Raw genomic sequence first — 17,902 nt, 5'->3', positions numbered from 1 at the left:
CCTGGCACCGGGACAAAGAGTTCCTGTGGCCCGGCCTCCTCCTGCAGTTCTCCCCTTCATATGTTTAGGAGCAAAATTTGCCTCCGTGCACGTGATTTATTTCTGAGTACAGTGACCCCGCGCTGATTATTAGCATTAATCTTTCTTTTGGTTAATTATGGGGACACAGAGTTTCACGTGTGTCACGCTGAGGTGTTTTCTCTTGCTGTACGTTGAAAGTTTAACCCCCCCAAAAAATAAAAGGATGAAATATTTTCTGAATCAAACTTTTCTGTTTTCTCTGATTTATTTGAATAGATGTGGAATTAACTAAAACAATTCTCTGTTGATCGAAAAAGGAAAACAATTTAAAGCAATTCAGTCTAGAGTATAGCATGTTAAAAACAAACATTAAAAAACCAAATCGTCTTTCTTTCTGCGCGAGTTTCCCCCTCAGAGCACCAACGATTTCTGCATGTCAGACTGAAGTCTCAAGCTGTGACTCCTCAGGTGCCTTCACGCGCGCTGATTTCGGCTGTGGCACACCTGAAGGACCCGGAAATACGAGTGAAATGTCATCTCATCTGGCAGGTGAATTCACACGTCCATTACATAAGCAACACTGTTTGTCTGGGGCGTTTGTGACCAACCTAACACACACACACACACACACACACGCACACACACTCACTCTTCTAAAAGGTTGTGGCTTGACCAAACTGAAAGAGCTCCATTAAAAAACGGGGGTGAAGGTGGAGGTGGAGGTGGAGGTGGGGGGCATTAGTTCTTGTTCTTGTGAGACTACCAGGCCCGGATCCCCTGCAGGGAGCCCTGGCAGGACGTGACCGCTGTCCCTTGGTGTGTCTGGGCCTGTGGGGAGCCGCCGAGGCCGCTCATGTTTCCCAAGTTCATGTTCACGAAGGCGTTGGAGGTGCTGGACGGAGGCAGGGCGGGGATGCTGGTGTACGTGCAGCTGTAGTTGCTGTTGTAAGCGGGGCTGTTGTATGTGTACGCCTGGTATCCGTTATAACTGTACGGGTTGGATCCGTACGGGGCGGCGGCGGCGGCGGCGTAGCCCTGCGCGCCGCCCAAACACGGCTTCCCATCTCGGACCAGCACCGGCACGGCGACGCGCCGGGGCGGAGGAGGGTGGTGCTGCCCCGCCGCCTCCAGGGACTTGTCCTGCCGCTGCCGTTTGCACTTGTAGCGGCGGTTCTGGAACCAGATCTTCACCTGGTTCGACGTGAGCTTGAGGGTGGTCGCCAGGTGCTCCCGCTCAGGGGCGGACAAGTAGCGCTGCTGCTTGAAGCGCCGCTCCAGCTCGAAGACCTGCGCCTGGGAGAAGAGCACCCTGGGCCTCCGCCGGCTCCGCTGCTTCTGCGCCGGCCGCTCCGAGTCCCCGTGGCCGCCGTCCGCCGCCTCCTCCCGGGACACCAAACCGCAGCTCTCTGGGCAAGTTGGAAAGAACTGTTACCTCCGGGCGTGGCAAAGGAGAACATTATGCTGAACAACAACCACAGCAGCCCCGGAGCTCAGTTAATCTGTCAGCTGCTCAGGAACACTCAAACAGGACGCATTTGTTTTGAAAGTAAATCACAAAAGCGCAACAAGAAGCTCAGAAAAAAACACACAATAAACTCTATCAATGCTAAGAGAATTAGCCGTGCAAAAAGGAGGAAAACTCGGCCTCGACTTTGTGAAGTTAGAAAGGCCCGCAGCAGCTCTTTGTGTCTGATGAAAAATGAAGCGAGCCGAGACTCTGACTGTGAGTGTTTATCAGCGCTACTTCGCCGTGTCATTTCTTTTACAAGCCTCTTTAAACTAATTGTCGGTTTATGGTCCACACATCATAACAGATCCGGCGGAGCCAGCGCGCAGCTGAACCACTACAAAGTGTTTGACATTTGCAGACTTTACAGGATTCGTCTCAGACCGCCATTCGATGGCTCCTCATTGCGCGTAATGAAGCGGAGCGCAGGCCTCCGAGGACGCGTCCTGCTCTCCGTTTTCACTTTGACAAACGGGATGTTTTCCCTCCTCTGAGCCACAGGCAGGCTTCATCCCCGCTGATTAAATCATAATTAAACACGCAGGAATCCACAAGAAGAGCTGCCGGATTGTTTAGGAAGTAACACGAAACGTATTTTCTTTCCCCGGGCGCCTCGCGTGGTTTTTGAGCTTATAAAAGCTGCTAAGTGATTAAAAATGATTAGATTTTAGTTTTTAATTCGCAGCAGTAATTCACGACGTGTGCGTGACAGCTGTGCCCTCACAGGTCAAGTTGTTTTTGTGGCTAAACATGCAAATTATTTTGCAGCCGCCTGAGATGTGAGATTTAACATTTAAAACTTCCCACGTTTATAGTTTGTGTCGCGGCACTTTGAGAATTTCTGCAAAACGTTACAGCTCGTGTTAAGTGCGTTAATTGTCGCTGCTCGTGTCCTTTGTTGCCTTTTGTGTGGCCTGCACACAAGCAGCTTTGCGCCTCAACTCACTGCTCTCCTGCTCGTCCAGCTCGGCGGCTTCCAGCTTGGCTCCCTGCAGGCCGGGGTGGACGTACATGTCCGGGGACAGGCTGGTCTCCCCGCGCTCCTCCTCCCGCACCGCCAGCGCGCTCAAGTAGGCCAGGTTGTCCTCCCCGTCCGAGAAGGAAGGACTGTCCCGGGCCCCGGCCAGCATGCAGGACGGCGGGGTTTGGAAATGCTGCTGCTGCTGCTGCTGCTGGGGAGGAGAGCCGGTGAGCTGCTGCTGAGTGTGGGGCCGGTGCCGGAGCTCCAGGGACCCGGACTGCTGCTGCTGCTGCTGCTGCTGCTGCTCCAGCTTGAGGATATCCTTGACAGAAAACGGCGTGGAGGTGAGCGGGCTCTGCAGCATCATGTCATCCAGCTCCTGCTCTGCAGCACCGAGGAAATGAAGCCCGCCGAGTAACATGCACACCCCTTCTCCTTTATTCGTTCCCTTTCTAACAAATAACTGAGCCTAATAGCCCCTTCTTTGGTAATTGGAGGTGCGCTAAGCCTCTGGAATCCCTCATCGCCGGAAATCGCACGAAAACATGAGTATTTGTGCCGGTTTTGTCCATGCAGGTCTCCTCTCTGACAGATATAATGTCGGGCTTTGTAAGTGGAGTTTGGACCGGGGCGAGGGTGCGCCTCTGCCTCCTGTGATGTCAGGGGGAGGGCTGTGTGAAATGGAAAGTCCGTGTGGGCTGGAAGGGAAGCATTTGGGAAAGAGAGAGGGAAGGTGGGCCCTACGTGACGTACGTCTGGTCGTACGGGTTTTATTGTGGGACTTGTGTGGATATGGTGGACAGAGACTTTTACTGACACCCTGCTGCTCCACTGCCCACCGCCTCCATCCTTCTGTGCGCGCTAAATTCACTCCAAAATCCTTTTTACGCACATTTTTCTTGTAATAAGAAACCCCGTTGATAGCGCTGCTCTGTGACCGGAAGTATGCGGCCTGTTCCTTTATTTTGTTTTGTTGTGTTTGTCAACATGTTATTTGCTGTTGTCATCATCCCACAGTCTGTCACCCCAGTGCGGTTCGTGCGTAAAGCTGCGCGCTCTTTGGAGAGGCGCATCGTGCTGGCCAAAAGAGCGATGGCACGTCAAGGTCAGCGGTCAGGTCAAGGCGTTAAAGCGTCAGGATGGAGCCGTTTGCCAAAAGTGAGCTTTTCCATCACCTCACGCTGAACATCAGTAGGCCAAACAAATCTGGCTTTGGCCAAAGAGGTGAGGGTTTTGCCACCAAAACCTGCAGTGAATCCGGGCTCACTCCGCTTTCAGCTGGGACTTTAAAGAGGACGAATTTCATTAAAAAGACCGAAAATGTTGCATTTTTTAACAACCAGGTTCAGTTGAAGTGCAGGCCGCGAGGATCACCAAACTCCAGCTCTAAAACATCCACTTCACGAGCACGTGAGTCGCTTGGTTGACTCGTGTGCAGGCCGCTCACGTCAAGTGTCTCCTTAGAAACACCAAGCTGCAGGTTTGTTGGAGGTTTTAGAGGAGATGTCAAAGACTTTCCAAACGAGTGTGACACACCGCAGAACAGCCCCACAGCTCCACTGAAACGCGTTTCAGCCCCCCCTCAGTGTGATCAGACACCCGCGAAGCACCAGGAAACAGTCAAATAAGAACGGAACAGATTTGGAATAACTTTATTAAAACTCTGACGGCGCAGCACGTTCGCCCTCCCGCGCTGTGCCAGCTGCTCTCGGTGTCTGTGCGTCCTCTTTATCGCGGCTGTTGTATTAATAACCGCCCTGGGCCGATAAGCGGGGCCCCCCGGGGCAATTAAGATTCCTGTAGGAAAACTAAGTGACGTTTTTAGCCCGGCCTAATCGGCTCCTATCAGCTCCCCTTTCCGTTTTCCTGCGGGAGCCCTCGCCTGTGTCAGCCCGCTGCCTGCGCTCCCCCTGCGGCCTCCTCTGAGGACAAGCAGCCTGTGGTTTTATCAGAAGTTTAAGTACACGTCATTTAAATTTCACCTGAATTTATTTTATGTCCTGCTGCTGAAAGGCCAAACCGGGTTAAAAGCTTCAGGCTAAAATGAGCCACTTTCATTTATTATTACCTTGTTAAGACATTTTCAGAGAAACATGAATTAATGGAGTCAGCCAAACTCCATATAATTTTCAACATATTTTTTTATAAATCATAAAATGTCACTTACATCTCAGCTTTCACTGAAACGTAACGTGTGAGCCTTAATCACAGGCCCCCTCACAGTAATTCTGGTGGACAGCAACGCTTTTATTTCAATTCATCATTTTGCAAAAGGAAAAGTTGAAGTTGGTGTGTCTTCAGTGGCAGCTTTCTCACCAGGTTTCACGACGTCCAGATTCTTTTATTTGATTCCTGAACGTTTCACTTAATCCCACTTAAAAAGCTGCAGAGCTTCACCAGAAAAGCTTCTCTCGGACTGATGAAGGAGATTCCGGGCCTGCAGTGAGACCTTCCTGACTGAGGAGAAGCTTCACAGGACAGAACAGCAGAAGATCAACAGTTTGTTGCTGTAATGTGGACGTTAACCCAAACTCCAGCTGAGTTTACCAACATCTTTAGGAGGATGTGCAGCACATGAAAGTGTGGTGAGTTTAAGGCTCAGTGCAGACAGTAAAACTGCAGTCTGTATCTGACGGCTACGTGAAGGAATTTAGGCCAAAACTTGCTTTATTTGACACTTTTTGTGTGAAAGCCTCCAACAGCCTCCACCGCGAGCCTGAACCACACGAGGACTCGTCCTGATCCCGCATCGTTTAACGCAGCCTGAGTTTGTTGCTCTTTCGTGCTGTTTGCGGCTGTAGATACAAGAGAGCTTCCTGTTTTCAAGCTTCGGGTCAGGCTTTTTAAAGAGCATCAAAACACTTCTGGGCCCTAAACCAAGATAACATGACAACGTGGACCCGATTCGAGTCTCCCTGTCCGTCTGTTTTCCTGATCTGTCTTGATGGTATTGAACAGCGTTCAGTCTAAATCCCAAATCCTCCAGCTGTGATTTGAGGGGGAATTTTAGGGCATAATTTTGTTACATTTTCAAAGTAAATCTACTGTGGATTTTACTGTCCAAACATGTTTGAAGAAATAACAGACTGAGGATCTGGTGACATTTTAATGCAATTTGAATTTATGAGAAGATCACAAAAGAAGTGACCAAACGTGTTTACATCCGCGTGTCGGTGTGCAGGACAGACCCTCCGCGGGGGTTTCTGTGTGTGTCAGCATTTCGTGCGGTCTCGAGGCTTCCTGCTGTAGACCCGGACCCTGCGCCGGGACTCCCCCGCGCTGTGCAGCAGGTAGTAAATATCCCGATGAGCAGCTCAGGCTGTGGAGGCTGGAAGCGGACGGGTACGTGTGCGGCTGCCTCTGCAGACTCCCCGGCGACTCTCTCAGCTTCACGCTTCATCATCATCAGCGCGTCCTCGTAAAAGAGGACCAAACAAGCCCACGTCGTGTTTAGACTGGCACTCGGCCGCCTCCATTTACTTTAAATAAGCATTAAATCCAACGACGCCAGGCCGAGCGCCGCGTGTCGGACGGGCCGACGCTCTGAAGCTGCTATCGGAAAGAAATTCAAACTGTTTAAGAGTTTAAGTTCAGTGGCGAGACGTTTGGGTCTGGTTGGATGGGTGTTCTCGGACAAGGTTTCCAAACTGGGGTCGAGGGATCTTCCAGGACTCCATAAAGGGTTTCCAGGGTGGATTTTCCAAACTTTTCCAGACCGTGTTTAGTCTGGTTTCAGCTGAAATTCAAAACTCAGTTCAGACTCAACCAACAAATAAAAACAAAACTGCGAAACCCTAAAATAAAACCAAACTGGCTGCAATTTCCTTTTAAGTATTAAAAATGCACTTTTGTGTTAACGTAACTCGTCACTAGGACTGCGGTTAACAACTGTTTTCCCTGTCAGTTAATTATTTTCTCGATTAATCAGTTAGGTGTTTGGTCTATAAAACGTTAGAAATGGTTAAAAATGTTGCCCGAGACGTTTTGTTCTGATGAGTAAAGAAATCAAATAATATTCCACTTTAGAACCTGGAAACTGCATTCGGATGATTTATGTAAAAAATAACTCAAAATGTTAAATTGGTTATCAGAATAGTTTTATCTCAAAATAGATGGCTGTGATAGTTGACAGCTAATCGATTAACCCTTTCAGCTGCACAGCAGTTCATGTATGGGAGTTCTGGAGGGTCTAATTCAAATGAACTCCGTTGATTTGATTTGATTTTATTTCATTTTGATCTGAAAACTTTTAAGAAATCCGCCCCAAAAAGCTGAAACACCAAAATCAAATCCTCTGAATTTTATAACAAAATAAAATAACATTTGTACCTGCGCTTTAAAACTGCATCACCTTCTAAAAAATGTCACAAGTCAGTGTGGGAAAAATAAATTTGTTTTGTGGTGCGACTGTGCTGTTTGGTTTAATTCGCTTTAGGCGCAAAGAAAGACTGAGTGAAGGTTTTGAGATTTTGATTGATTGTGTGATTGATAGATAAACTCAGTGGTTTTGTTTCAGCAGACTGTGAAGCTTTATGGAAGCTTTTAGCCTCTTTCAGCTCATTGTTTTGGCTTGACAACATATCTGATAAAATCTCATCGATCTCATCAACGTTGTTGTTGTTGTTGTTGTTGTTTTAACATTTTAAAACAAGCTCACGTGCTGTGGCTTTAGTGTGAATCTCCAGAGATGTTCAGGAACCTCCTCAGGCTTTGCATCAGCGTGTGGGTGAGCACATGAATTTTCTCTCTTTGGTTTTGGTTGAAGTGTTTAAAACAGCAGAAGACGTTGAGCAGAGTGAATGTGAGGTGGTGTGGACCTCAGGGCTGACGTCTGGGACCTCCGACGCTTCGGGGGGAGGAGGGGGGACGTTTTTCAGCTTGTACAACCTGACTGGTGCTGACAGAGCTGGAAGCAAGACTGTGACCTCTGTGTGGCTTCTGTTTGGGTCTTTATCTTTCACACAAACTGAGATAAGTCACCCAGTGACGGCTGGACACGAGTGGCCCGGAGAGAAGACGCAGCTCGGCCGCAAAGATGAGACTTTGAACATGTTTAAATGTTCTCTGTGCCTTTTGGCTTTGGACCCTTCAGGGGATCCGTACGGCGCGCGATGGGCTTCAGAGTCCCGCTGTGGATTCATTTATGTGAGGACGAGTGTGACGAGCAGAGTATCCTGCATGAGTGCAAAACTGATCACGATGCCAGTTCGTTTTAATAACATAATTTATATACGTGTGTGTGTGTGTGTGTGTGTGTGTGTGTGTGTGTGTGTGTGTGTGTGTGTTATGGAGGCTAACTTTTCCTGTTATTTCAGTTATTTTCAGTTTCAGTTATTATTGGATTTTAGAGATCACGGTCCTGGTTAATGAGAATGAGCTGATAGTGTTTGTTTCTTCCTTTCTCTCTTTGTGTGTGTGTGTGTGTGTGTGTGTGTGTGTGTGTGTGTGTGTGTGTGTGTGTGTGTGTGTGTGTGTGTTGTGGACGGAGGTAACAATAGGAAATGCTACACCTCTTGTCTGCTGTCATTTGCGGCCCAGCGGAGGCGCCAGGCGGCTCTGGATGGTTGGATGGAGAGAGGAGAGATAATCTGTGTGTGTGTGTGTGTGTGTGTGTGTGTATGTGTTTGTGTGTTTGTGTGTGTGTGCGTGCTGCTGCTGTTTTGTCTCCGTGTAATTAGACAAACAACACAGTTCATCGTGAACAAGCTGCTCAGGCTGCGCTTCTTTAAAACATTTAAAAATGTAAAGATAAGAAACTGTTATTATTATGATTATCAGAAAACTCCAACAAAGTAAAAGAAAAAAAAACCCAAACCTGAATTATGTGGACGATGCGTGACGTGGCGTGAAAGCGTTTGGAAATGTGAGAAAGCACAGAAGTTAAGGAAAACGCGACATTTTAAATGAAACATTCAGGTTTTGTTCTGTTTCTTTTCTCGTGCTGATGTTTAAAACGTCCTGTTTAAGATGCTTTAAGATAAATCTGTTCACTTATTGTTTTTCATGTTGCAAACACATTTTTTAAAAATTGTCAGCATGTACGAAAAGTTTAATTTCATCTTATAATATTAGAATTTCGACAACATTAAGTTTTTAGTTTGGTTTTTATAAAATAATTTCTGAAACTTTTTAGTTTTTCTGATCAGTTTAGAACAAAATATCCACAGAAACCACGCGGCTCTTCCCGGCCTGCTTTGTTCTTTAAATGTTGTGATTATTTTTCTTTCCACAAACGGTTTATTTTGTGTGTTTTGACACGAATAATCTTCAGTATTTCACATAAATCCAGCTGACATCTGAATGTTACTATGACATCAACCTTCGCCTGAGCGCTTCGGGGTGACGAAGAGCTCTGATGAAAAACCAAACACGGTGTCAAAGCTTCTTTATCTGTTTACAAAAATAATAAACTGATTAATAATTTGTACACAAGCATCGTGCACGTAAACAGAGAGGGGGAAAAATGAGTAAATCTCAGAGTTCATCTGATTCTCCGGTCCGACAGCCGTGCGTAAAAGTTGGCGCGTTTCTGGTGCCTGCGCCTTAAAGTCTGCTCGTGCACGCGTGCAACCGCGCGAGCGCGCGTGTGTGTGTTTAGACAGCAGAGGCCTGCAGCCAGCAACAGCTCCATTAGGCCGAGTGGGAAGACGCAGTCTCGGTGATCCGTAACGCTTAACGTCCGCCCTGCGGGACGCGACCCGGCGGCCTCACGCCTCTCCAGAACACGCGGTTCAGGTTCCAAAAATAACCCCCGTGGAAACCAATGAGGAAATTCACATTTTTTTGGGTCCAATATTCACGTGTTAAAAACCACAAGAAAAGGCTATTTTTGAGTTTAAATGCCAGGCCTCCTCCCTGCTCATGTTGGCCCTCATTCGGAGCTGCGAGTCGTTAAAGGTTCGGCACAGGCCGCCACACACACACACACACACACACACACACACACACAAGCCCAAATCCACGGCATGACGCAACCCGCTGTGTTTATGAAGCCGCCCGGCCTGCTGTATAAATTGTGGCGTTGAATGGTTTACCTAATGGGACTTCTGTTTCTCGTTTTCTGTCACCCGGCACGCCAGACTCCGCTGACAAACGACCGACTTTTACCGGCAGAGGAATTCCTGATTTATGTGGGAAATGAAACGAGAGAGAAACGTCCCCCTCCCTCCCGCCCTCCACCTTCTTAACCATGCAAATAAAGTAAATGATCTCCAGCCATTAAGACAGGGAGGTTTGCGCTTAAACGCGCCAAGAGGAGATGTCTCGCGCGGTGATGGATGTGTGTTTTGTTATTTTGTTTCTCATATTGTAGCGCGATGAAGGGGGAATAAACTGGAGCTGGACGCAGCGAGGGAGGCCCGCCGCCCAGCTATATCGACTCCTAAAGCCTCCACTTCCATTGTTATTACTGCAGAGGAAACAAGTCGTTACGGCCACGGCGCTCTGATTTATGGCCGTGTTGTTTCTTTTCTCAAGGAGACATTTCCAGAGAGGCTTGTTGGTCTAATTTGATTAGAAAGCCACGCAGAGGCGCAGGCTCGTCTCCACAAGTGAAAGAATAGATGAGCTCGTGAGGCTCTCTGGTCTTATCGCGCCGCTGGGATTCATTTTCTCAGAGTGGAGCATTTTTATGATGAATAATTTCCCCACATACACTCGCGCCATGTGATGATGTGATTCCCGTCCACTTTGGGAATGAAGTCTGTCTGTCTGTGTATAATCTGAGGGGCATTAGTGCCTGCGGGGTGGAGACAGACCACTCCATCACGGCGCAGACAGTCCGGATTCCCCTCCTGCACCATTAGAGCCCCCATTCGCCCTTTTCTCTCTCCTTTATCAGCTCTCTATCTCCCAAACAGCGTCCAGCTTGGCTGCTTTACAACCTGCCGAGAGTTTCAGCCATCAATCACCGCGGCCTGAGCCCTGCCAGGCCCGGCCCGGGTCTCTGGCTCGCTCTGAGTCCGGGTGTCAGGCGGCTTCTCTGGAGCGTCTCACACCAGGAGGCGAAGTGCTGCTGCAGTTTAAAATGGAAGCAGCACATGCACGAAAACCACGAAGGAAGCGGAGGCTTCAGGGGACGTTTGACAGGCTTTTCTCAGCTTTCAACCACGTTTCTCAAATATAGACAATAAATTCAACAAAAAAGTTTATTTCCACCCTTCTTGTGTCTTTCTCCGTGGATTCCACAAACTGACTTTTAATCCACAAAAATGTCGACTGCAAATCAATTCCACCGTCAACATTTTCACGTGTTCACATACAGACGCGTTTCGCCTCCAATGTGATATCATTAAAGAGAAGAAACGTGAGCTGATCCCGAGAAGACAGACTGCGTTTCTTTGAGGCCAAAGAAGGAAACAAGAAGACGCCATTAAGAGCCACTTTTGTCTCTCCGAGTCTCCTAAAAGTTAAACACGGGCGGCTTTCTTTATCTCTGATGCATCTGATTGGAACAAATGCTTTTAAACTGTCCTGAGTGGCTTCAAAGGTTTTCTTCTTCGTTCTCTAATATTCAGCCTTCAAAGAGTGAGCTGAGCTAACAGCTGCTAGACGAGAAATCCTCCTTCCTGCACGGAATTTGCTTTTACTTTTGGGTTTCATATTTTGATTTGCCATCCAAAGAACCCAGAAGAAGCAGAATCAGGAGGAGGAGGAGGAGGAGGATGTTTTCACCCCCCTCCTCCACCCTTCACCCTGCTGTCCTACAGGAACTCACTTGTTCAGAAAACGCAGAGAAAGTTCCCACTCACACGACCTCTGTCAGCCCTGATGAATTAACTCCGAGTGAAGGCAGAAAAGTTTCCCTGCGCAAAAATCTGTCAGCTAATTCGTTTTTTCCCTCCAAAAGTTGGCGTGAAATGAGAACGTGTCTGAGGTTAAAAGTCTGAATTTTATCATATCAGCATCCGACACAACTAATGTCTGCTAATCCTGAACAGGAGGGCCTTTACGCACACCTTTGGCTTGGAATCCCACGTGTCGACCGATGCGCGCACACGTCGCATCGCTGACCTGCGGGTAACCCCGCCCCCGGCCGCTGCGGGCCGCTGCGGGTCCCCCCGAGCCGGCTTTGCGTGTTTAGGCGGAGGAAGGGCCTGTTTCCTGGATCAGGCTAAACACGGGCCTCCGGAGCGCCGCGCTCGGGCGGGACTGGCCCGCTTCTGGCCGGACGGACACCGGCAATAGATCACTCCGACCACCGGAGCCCACGGGGCCCAGGCGGGCAGAGGCACACAGCTGGGAAGGCTCCGGAACTGGGGGGGTCAAGGGCCCCCTGCACCGCCGCTGCTCGGGAGTTTGTCATCCTTACGCCCCCCCCCGGGATGACAGCAGGGCGGAGGGCTGGAGGATGTTTATTGCTGCTTCTCAGGGAAGCTTCCTGCCATTAACTTTCACTTTCACTTCCAGAGCGAAGACATTTACGAGGCCTTCATGACATCTGAGCAGAACAGTTTCATTTGATGCTTCAGTTTTCAGTTCATTGAACAGGAGGAGTCCAGCTCACCGACGGCACCGACAGACTGTAACGTAGCAGCAGCCAGAGGCGGACTCAGAGGGGCCGGGGCCCCGCACGGAGTCCTGCTGCCCTCACGGGGAAACAGGTGCAAACTGCTTCAGGTTAAAGTTGTTTTATTACGGGATGTTGGGGCTGCTGCACCCGAGTCATAAAAACAAACCGAACTGTTTAAAAAGCTAATTCTCTGACATGTAAGGCAGCCATCAGTGGACTGGGTCACCTTTAGTCCACTCAGAGACAACTTCAACATGTGTTCACGTTAGTCAGACGGGACAGACGTGGATCAGACCGGATTACTTTAATCATGTTTCTCTGTGAGCAGGCTGACGCTTCTGTCTTGTTTTCTTTTAAACTGACTTTCTCGCTTCCACAGCAAAGTTTTAGACATGAATGCGATAAAGAAAGAAGAGAGTAAAGCGAAACGACAAAACAGAAGAGAAACGGCGAAGTGAACAACGTGAGAGCCGAGCCGACGGGTTCGTGTCCACGAGGGAAACGTTCTGTGGTGACAGCAGGTTCACCTGAACACCACATCCTGAGGCTGTGTGAGACGTGTGTATTTGTACACGGGTGTACGGTACATGTGAACACGTGTGTGTGTGTGTGTGTGTGCGCCGTGGGGTCGAGTTTCTCCTGAGCTGAACTTGATGCTGTAACTCAGTCCAGTGAATCAGCTTATGATCCTGTTGGACGAGTAATTAGCCTGAGAGACGCTCGTGTAATGAGGCTGGCAGTCCTCCACCTGACACCTCATTAGTGTGTGTGTGTGTGTGTGTGTGTGTGTCAGGTCCATTCTGAGACGGACAAACAGGACAGGAACTTTTCTGTCCATCCTGTGTTTTGTTTCTATATTTTCAAAATCAAAGTCGATGAATGCAGTTTGCACCGAGTTTTGTTGGCCCCTTAAGAGAGCTTTCACACTGACTCTGTGCCTGCTCATCATCATCATCATCATCTTCCATCAGGGCTGAGGAAGGTGAGCTTCCTCATGTGAAACAATAGGAATTCATGTGTTGGTTCTCCATGTGGAACATGTTGTTTGGTTTGAGAATCCCATCACGTGAACGTGTGTGAGAAGTGATTTTAATGTGATAAATATGTGCCTTACGTGTCGAGTGCATCCTTACTGTGAGTCAGTCAGGCTCACTATGTTGTGTGTCATACAGGTGCATGTACACTATATGGACACAAGTATTGGGACACCAACAGGGACTTTAATGACGTCTCATTCTAAACACACAGCTTTGCAGCTCTAACAGCTTCCACTCTTCTGTGAAGGCTTTCCACAACATGTTGGAGTGTTTCTGTGGGAATTTGTGCCCATTCATGCAGTAGAGCATTTGTGAGGTCACACACTGATGTTGGAGCAAAAGGCCTGGCTCACAATCTCCGTTCCAGTTCATCCCAAAGGTGTTGGATGGGGTTGAGGTCAGGACTCTGTGTGGGCCAGTCAAGTTCTTCCACACCAAACTCATCCAACCATGTCTTTATGGAGCTTTGCTTTGTGCACTGGGGCACAGTCATGCTGGAATAGAAAAGGGCCTTCAACAAACTGTTGCCACAAAGTTGGAAGCATAGCATTGTCCAAAATGTCTTGGTGTGCTGAAGCATTAAGATTTCCCTTCACTGGAAGTCAGGGGCTGAGCCCAAACCCTGAGAAACAGACCCATGAAGAGGTGTGTCTGGATACTTTTGTCTATATAGTGTATCTCACACTCAGTGTTGTGTGTGTGTGACCTCGTCTGCCTGTGCTGGATTACGTAGCTAATATATCTGAGGAATGATTATGCAGGTCTAATTGTAGCAGAGGTGTCTGCTGCTGCACTCACACACACACTCACACACACACATGTGCTGTGTAGTCTGAAGCCTTGACAGGAGCCAGTAGTGCTGATGGTTTGATTGACATGTTTGTCAGTGTGCAGGGGGCAGGGCTTAATGCACACACACACACACACACATGCGCGCGCGCACACACACACACACACACACACCTCTCACTCTTTCTCCACACCCTGACCTAACAGAGAAAGAATCAAACACACAAACACACACCTCAGCAATGCAGTATAGTGCTCAGGTCATGTACAGGCCTGCCCGCCGCTCTGTGTGTGTGTGTGTGTGTGTGTGCTGGCCTCGATGCGTGTGAGCGGCGACAGGAATGTGAGGAAGTGTCCTGGCGCTCTGATGTGACGGTATGTGGCGCCTGGGGTCACATTTCGTTCCTCCATCACACGGTGCTGCGGAGCTGCTGGCGCAGTTCGCCACTCGTCAGCCCGCAGCAAAGATGGCAGCCAAAAGTCCACGATGCCGAGGTCCTCGTCAGGCTCACGTGCTGTGGGGGTTTCATCACGATGAGCTACCTGCAGACCCCAGAGACATTTTCATCCTCGCGTTGGCCACTGCGTCATGTTTACCGAGTTTCCTTTTAGAAGGGCTGTTTGTCCGTTTTCCTTGACATAAATGAAGACATGAGCAGCATGTCCCCCAATGTGCTCCCCGGGCGCTTGATGCTGCCCACTGCTCCTGTGTGTGTTCAACTAAGGATGGGTCAAATGCAGAAGACAAATTCAGTGTGTGTATGTAAAAACATATATGCTGCCAATAAAGCTGATTCTTAATTCTTCTTAATTCTTAAAAACCGAAACAGAAAAGGTGCAATTTGTCACATGAAACTCACCAGAATGCAGGAAAAGTTTCTGCGGTCAGGATTATATTTTAAAGGACACGCTGGGTTTCCAGCCGTGTGTGTGGAGACAAAACCATCAGGCAAAAGACAGTCTTGTGTTTTCAGATCCTGAACCCAAGCAGACCTGAAGCACAGCGTTGCTCCAGCTGCCCTGTTGAAACCAAGCCTCCATTTTCAGCCCAAAGTCTTCCAGCAGCCGCCCAAGACTTCGAGGACAAGTCCAGGACGAGTTTAACGAGTTTAAGCCCGTCTTTTCATCTTCAGAGGGGCTGATGGACTGAAAAGTCCCTCGTCTCCTCGCTGGACTCGGTTCATCGGGACGCAGCAGTGCAGAGTCCACACTGTGGAGGGACGCCAAGGCTGAGGTCCAGCTGGGAGAAAATACCAAAGTGATTTGTAATCAGCGTCTGGTGACGAACACCAACCTGAGCCAAACCCCTCCCGTCCAGGCGACTTTGACCTCTGACCTCCACCTGGAACGCACCTCCCTCCATCGGGGAGCTCCTCAGTAACGCCCAGCCTGTCTGTCTGTCTGTCTGTCTCTGTCTCAGCTCTTCCTTCTCCTCAGTGGTTCATTTCCCCATCGGGGGGAGAAAAATGTCCCGCCGCTTCCTGCTGTCCTGGACGGAGCTCGAGCAGCAGCACCTGGGAGCTCAGCTGTCGCAGGATGTGGGAAACCGCAGGACTCCCTCAGGATCAGGATCTGCCACACACGCACACGCCAACACACACACACACACAGAGCCAGCAGGTGTGTAGCAGAGTGTTTGTGCTGCTGCCCTTCACATCAAGCAGGGAACTTTCACCTCATGTCGGCCGCCACACGGCGACTCGTGGTGAAAACACGGCGAGAGGCTGCGGTTCTCTCGCTCGTGTTCACGTCGTCTGTTATTTTCTTTATGTTAATCATGAAACCTTTAAGCTGATCAAATGTCAGAAAATAGCAGCAAATTCACAAAATCAGCGTAGACTCACACTGAGAAACTGGAATCAGCAGATTTCTTTGGAGATGAGATCAGTGATTAATTTTCCTCTCATTAGCTCATCACAAGCCGTGTGTCAGTTGTCACTCTTTTCTTTTGAGTCCTGTGCGAATTGAGTTTGCTTTGAATAAATCTGTACTTTGGCAGTATTTTCTTGTTTAATTTTGACAAGAAAAGAAACGTAAAGACATCTGACCACGCAGCAAATCTGGAAATGCAGTTTTCATCGTCATTACGATTCGTCTTGTTTATCACAGCAGCTGTGACACCAACACCTTGAAAAAGTGCCTGCAGCAAAACGTTTGGCTGTGAGCCTGCAGCCTGTGGATGAGCTCAGATGAGATGAGATGAGATGAGTTTATGAGTTTAAACGTTAATTCCTGATTCATCTTTTCTGTCAACCGGGATTTTAATGGAAAGTGTGTGTGCAGTGGATTAAGCTCCAGACTTTCATCACTTCACAAATCGCTGACTGTGTCGTAAGCTGGGAAGCAGCTGGAACATCTGTATCTTCTGAAAAATAAGTTCAGTCGAAGGAATTGGAAAAATTAGCTCACGGTTGGGAAAATTCACACGACTTTGGTGTCGAAACGTGGCGGAAGAAGATTTGGTTTGTTTTGTTTTTATTAGTTTTATTCTAAATATCATTCGATCAAGGTGATAAATTAGAAGTAGTGACTCTGTCTCCAAACTTCTGGCACTGAATGAGGAGGTTATTTGTGGAGATTTTTTAAATTTTATTTCACCGTTAGCTTTGAGCTAACGTCGGTACAACACATCAAACTGTAAGCTTGATGTTTAATGTCGTATCACAAGGTCCCATGTGAGTGAATACGGACGCAGCAAACTGGCCTATGAATGTGACAGCTCAGCAGTTTAAAGGGACATTAAACAAATTTTTAGTCAACATTTTTTAACATTTACAGTATATCACGCAGAGCCCAGGTGTTCCACTCGGTCTGACTCCGCCCACCTCCAGCACCTGTGAAGACAGCAGCCACAAAGCACATGGATGAAAACGAATGATTAAAAAACAAAGCAAACCTGTCCGACGATGTTAGACTAACATGTTGTGTCAGTGGACTCCTCTTTTAAAGGTGCTTTATGAGATTTTACGTTAGCATTAGCACGGCAGCAAACACGCATGGTGGAGTGGCGGCGTCCTGAGCAGAGGATGATGTCACTTCCTGCGTGCGGGCTGTAATCTGAGCTCCTCTGTCGTTTGTTTTGGCGGTCGGGTCGACCTCCAGTTTAAATCAGATCTTCTTCTCGTCAGTGTGCTTAATTTGCTGCGCGTGTGTGTGACGTTAAACATGTCTGTTTTCATTAACAAACGACCGGCTGTTTTCGATATCATCGACTTGTTTTTGCAATCGCTAGGCGCTCCTGAACGTCACAGCACCTTTAAGATGGACGTCTACCCGTCCTCCGTTGTTGGCGTGGTACTTAAACGCGGCCGTGTCGTAGCTGCAGTGCGCCGCACCAACATCTTTCTGATCTCTCTGCGTTATTTACGCCTGATAATCCCTCACATCCCTCACTCTTTCTTCTTTGCATGTCCAAACAGGTGGCGTCCCACAGGACAAACACTGTCCGGTCCAGTTCTAAACCTCCTTAGTGCTCCGTCTGTTTACTGCCTTGTTGGTATGAATGAAACCAGAGGCGAGGCCGAGCGCCCCCACGACCAGAACCGGAAGGTCAGGGAGGGGTCGCCGCTGTCACCACAGCAGGGATGGGAAACTATTATTGGAGCTATTGTGGAGTGGCCATAACTCATGTGAGAGGAAGTTGTCTTGTTGTGTATATGTGTGTGTATCTGCATGGTCTAATGACTCTAGAGGAATCTATCTATAGACCGCATGTTTCTGATGGATTGTGGGGCACTTTAAAATGCATCCTCACTGTGAAGTACACGGAATAACGAGCTGAGGCGGCGAGCGATGATTGAGCGCTTTTACTTCCTTTTTTTAGGCTACTTTACTTGATTGATTCAAACGAAGCTCTCAATCGTTGGTATTTAACGGGAAAGACGGCCTTCAGCTCAAAATGTGTGTATGGAAAACATAAAGTTTTTTCGTGTGTGTGTGTGTGTGCATGGGAGTGTGTGTGTCCCTGTGCTCTGATTGCGGCCTTGTGACCTTCCAGGGAGTAAACAGTGTTTCAGAGGGATGGACTCAGGCTGCTGCTCTCTCCCCGTGTGGCGTCGCCGTCAAAATGACAATCT

At 48.5% G+C, this 17,902-nt stretch overlaps 1 protein-coding gene across 1 annotated transcript; it reads right to left on the bottom strand.

Annotated features, from left to right (window-relative positions):
• Positions 1-304: 304 nt before the first annotated feature.
• On the bottom strand, positions 305-3,221 carry LOC124051324 (homeobox protein Nkx-2.3-like). The gene is made up of 2 exons (XM_046374588.1): positions 2,475-3,221; positions 305-1,427 (listed from the first exon to the last, which is right to left on the bottom strand). Exons 1-2 carry the CDS (start codon positions 2,908-2,910, stop codon positions 781-783), a joined length of 1,083 nt encoding a protein of 360 aa, XP_046230544.1. The 5' UTR covers positions 2,911-3,221; the 3' UTR covers positions 305-780.
• Between the last annotated feature and the right edge of the window lie 14,681 nt (positions 3,222-17,902).

Source organism: Scatophagus argus, chromosome 2 (assembly GCF_020382885.2).
Source record: "Scatophagus argus isolate fScaArg1 chromosome 2, fScaArg1.pri, whole genome shotgun sequence".
NCBI classification, from domain to species: domain Eukaryota; kingdom Metazoa; phylum Chordata; class Actinopteri; family Scatophagidae; genus Scatophagus; species Scatophagus argus.
This window is presented reverse-complemented; position numbering and strand designations above follow the sequence as displayed.

Bases quoted from the DNA above. Each gene is read 5' to 3' on its own strand.
- LOC124051324 (XM_046374588.1), bottom strand. From the start codon at position 2,910: ATGTTACTCGGCGGGCTTCATTTCCTCGGTGCTGCAGAGCAGGAGCTG. The intron at 1,428-2,474 runs GTGAGTTGAGGC...CAACTTGCCCAG, and splicing joins GCTGGACGAGCAGGAGAGCA to AGAGCTGCGGTTTGGTGTCC.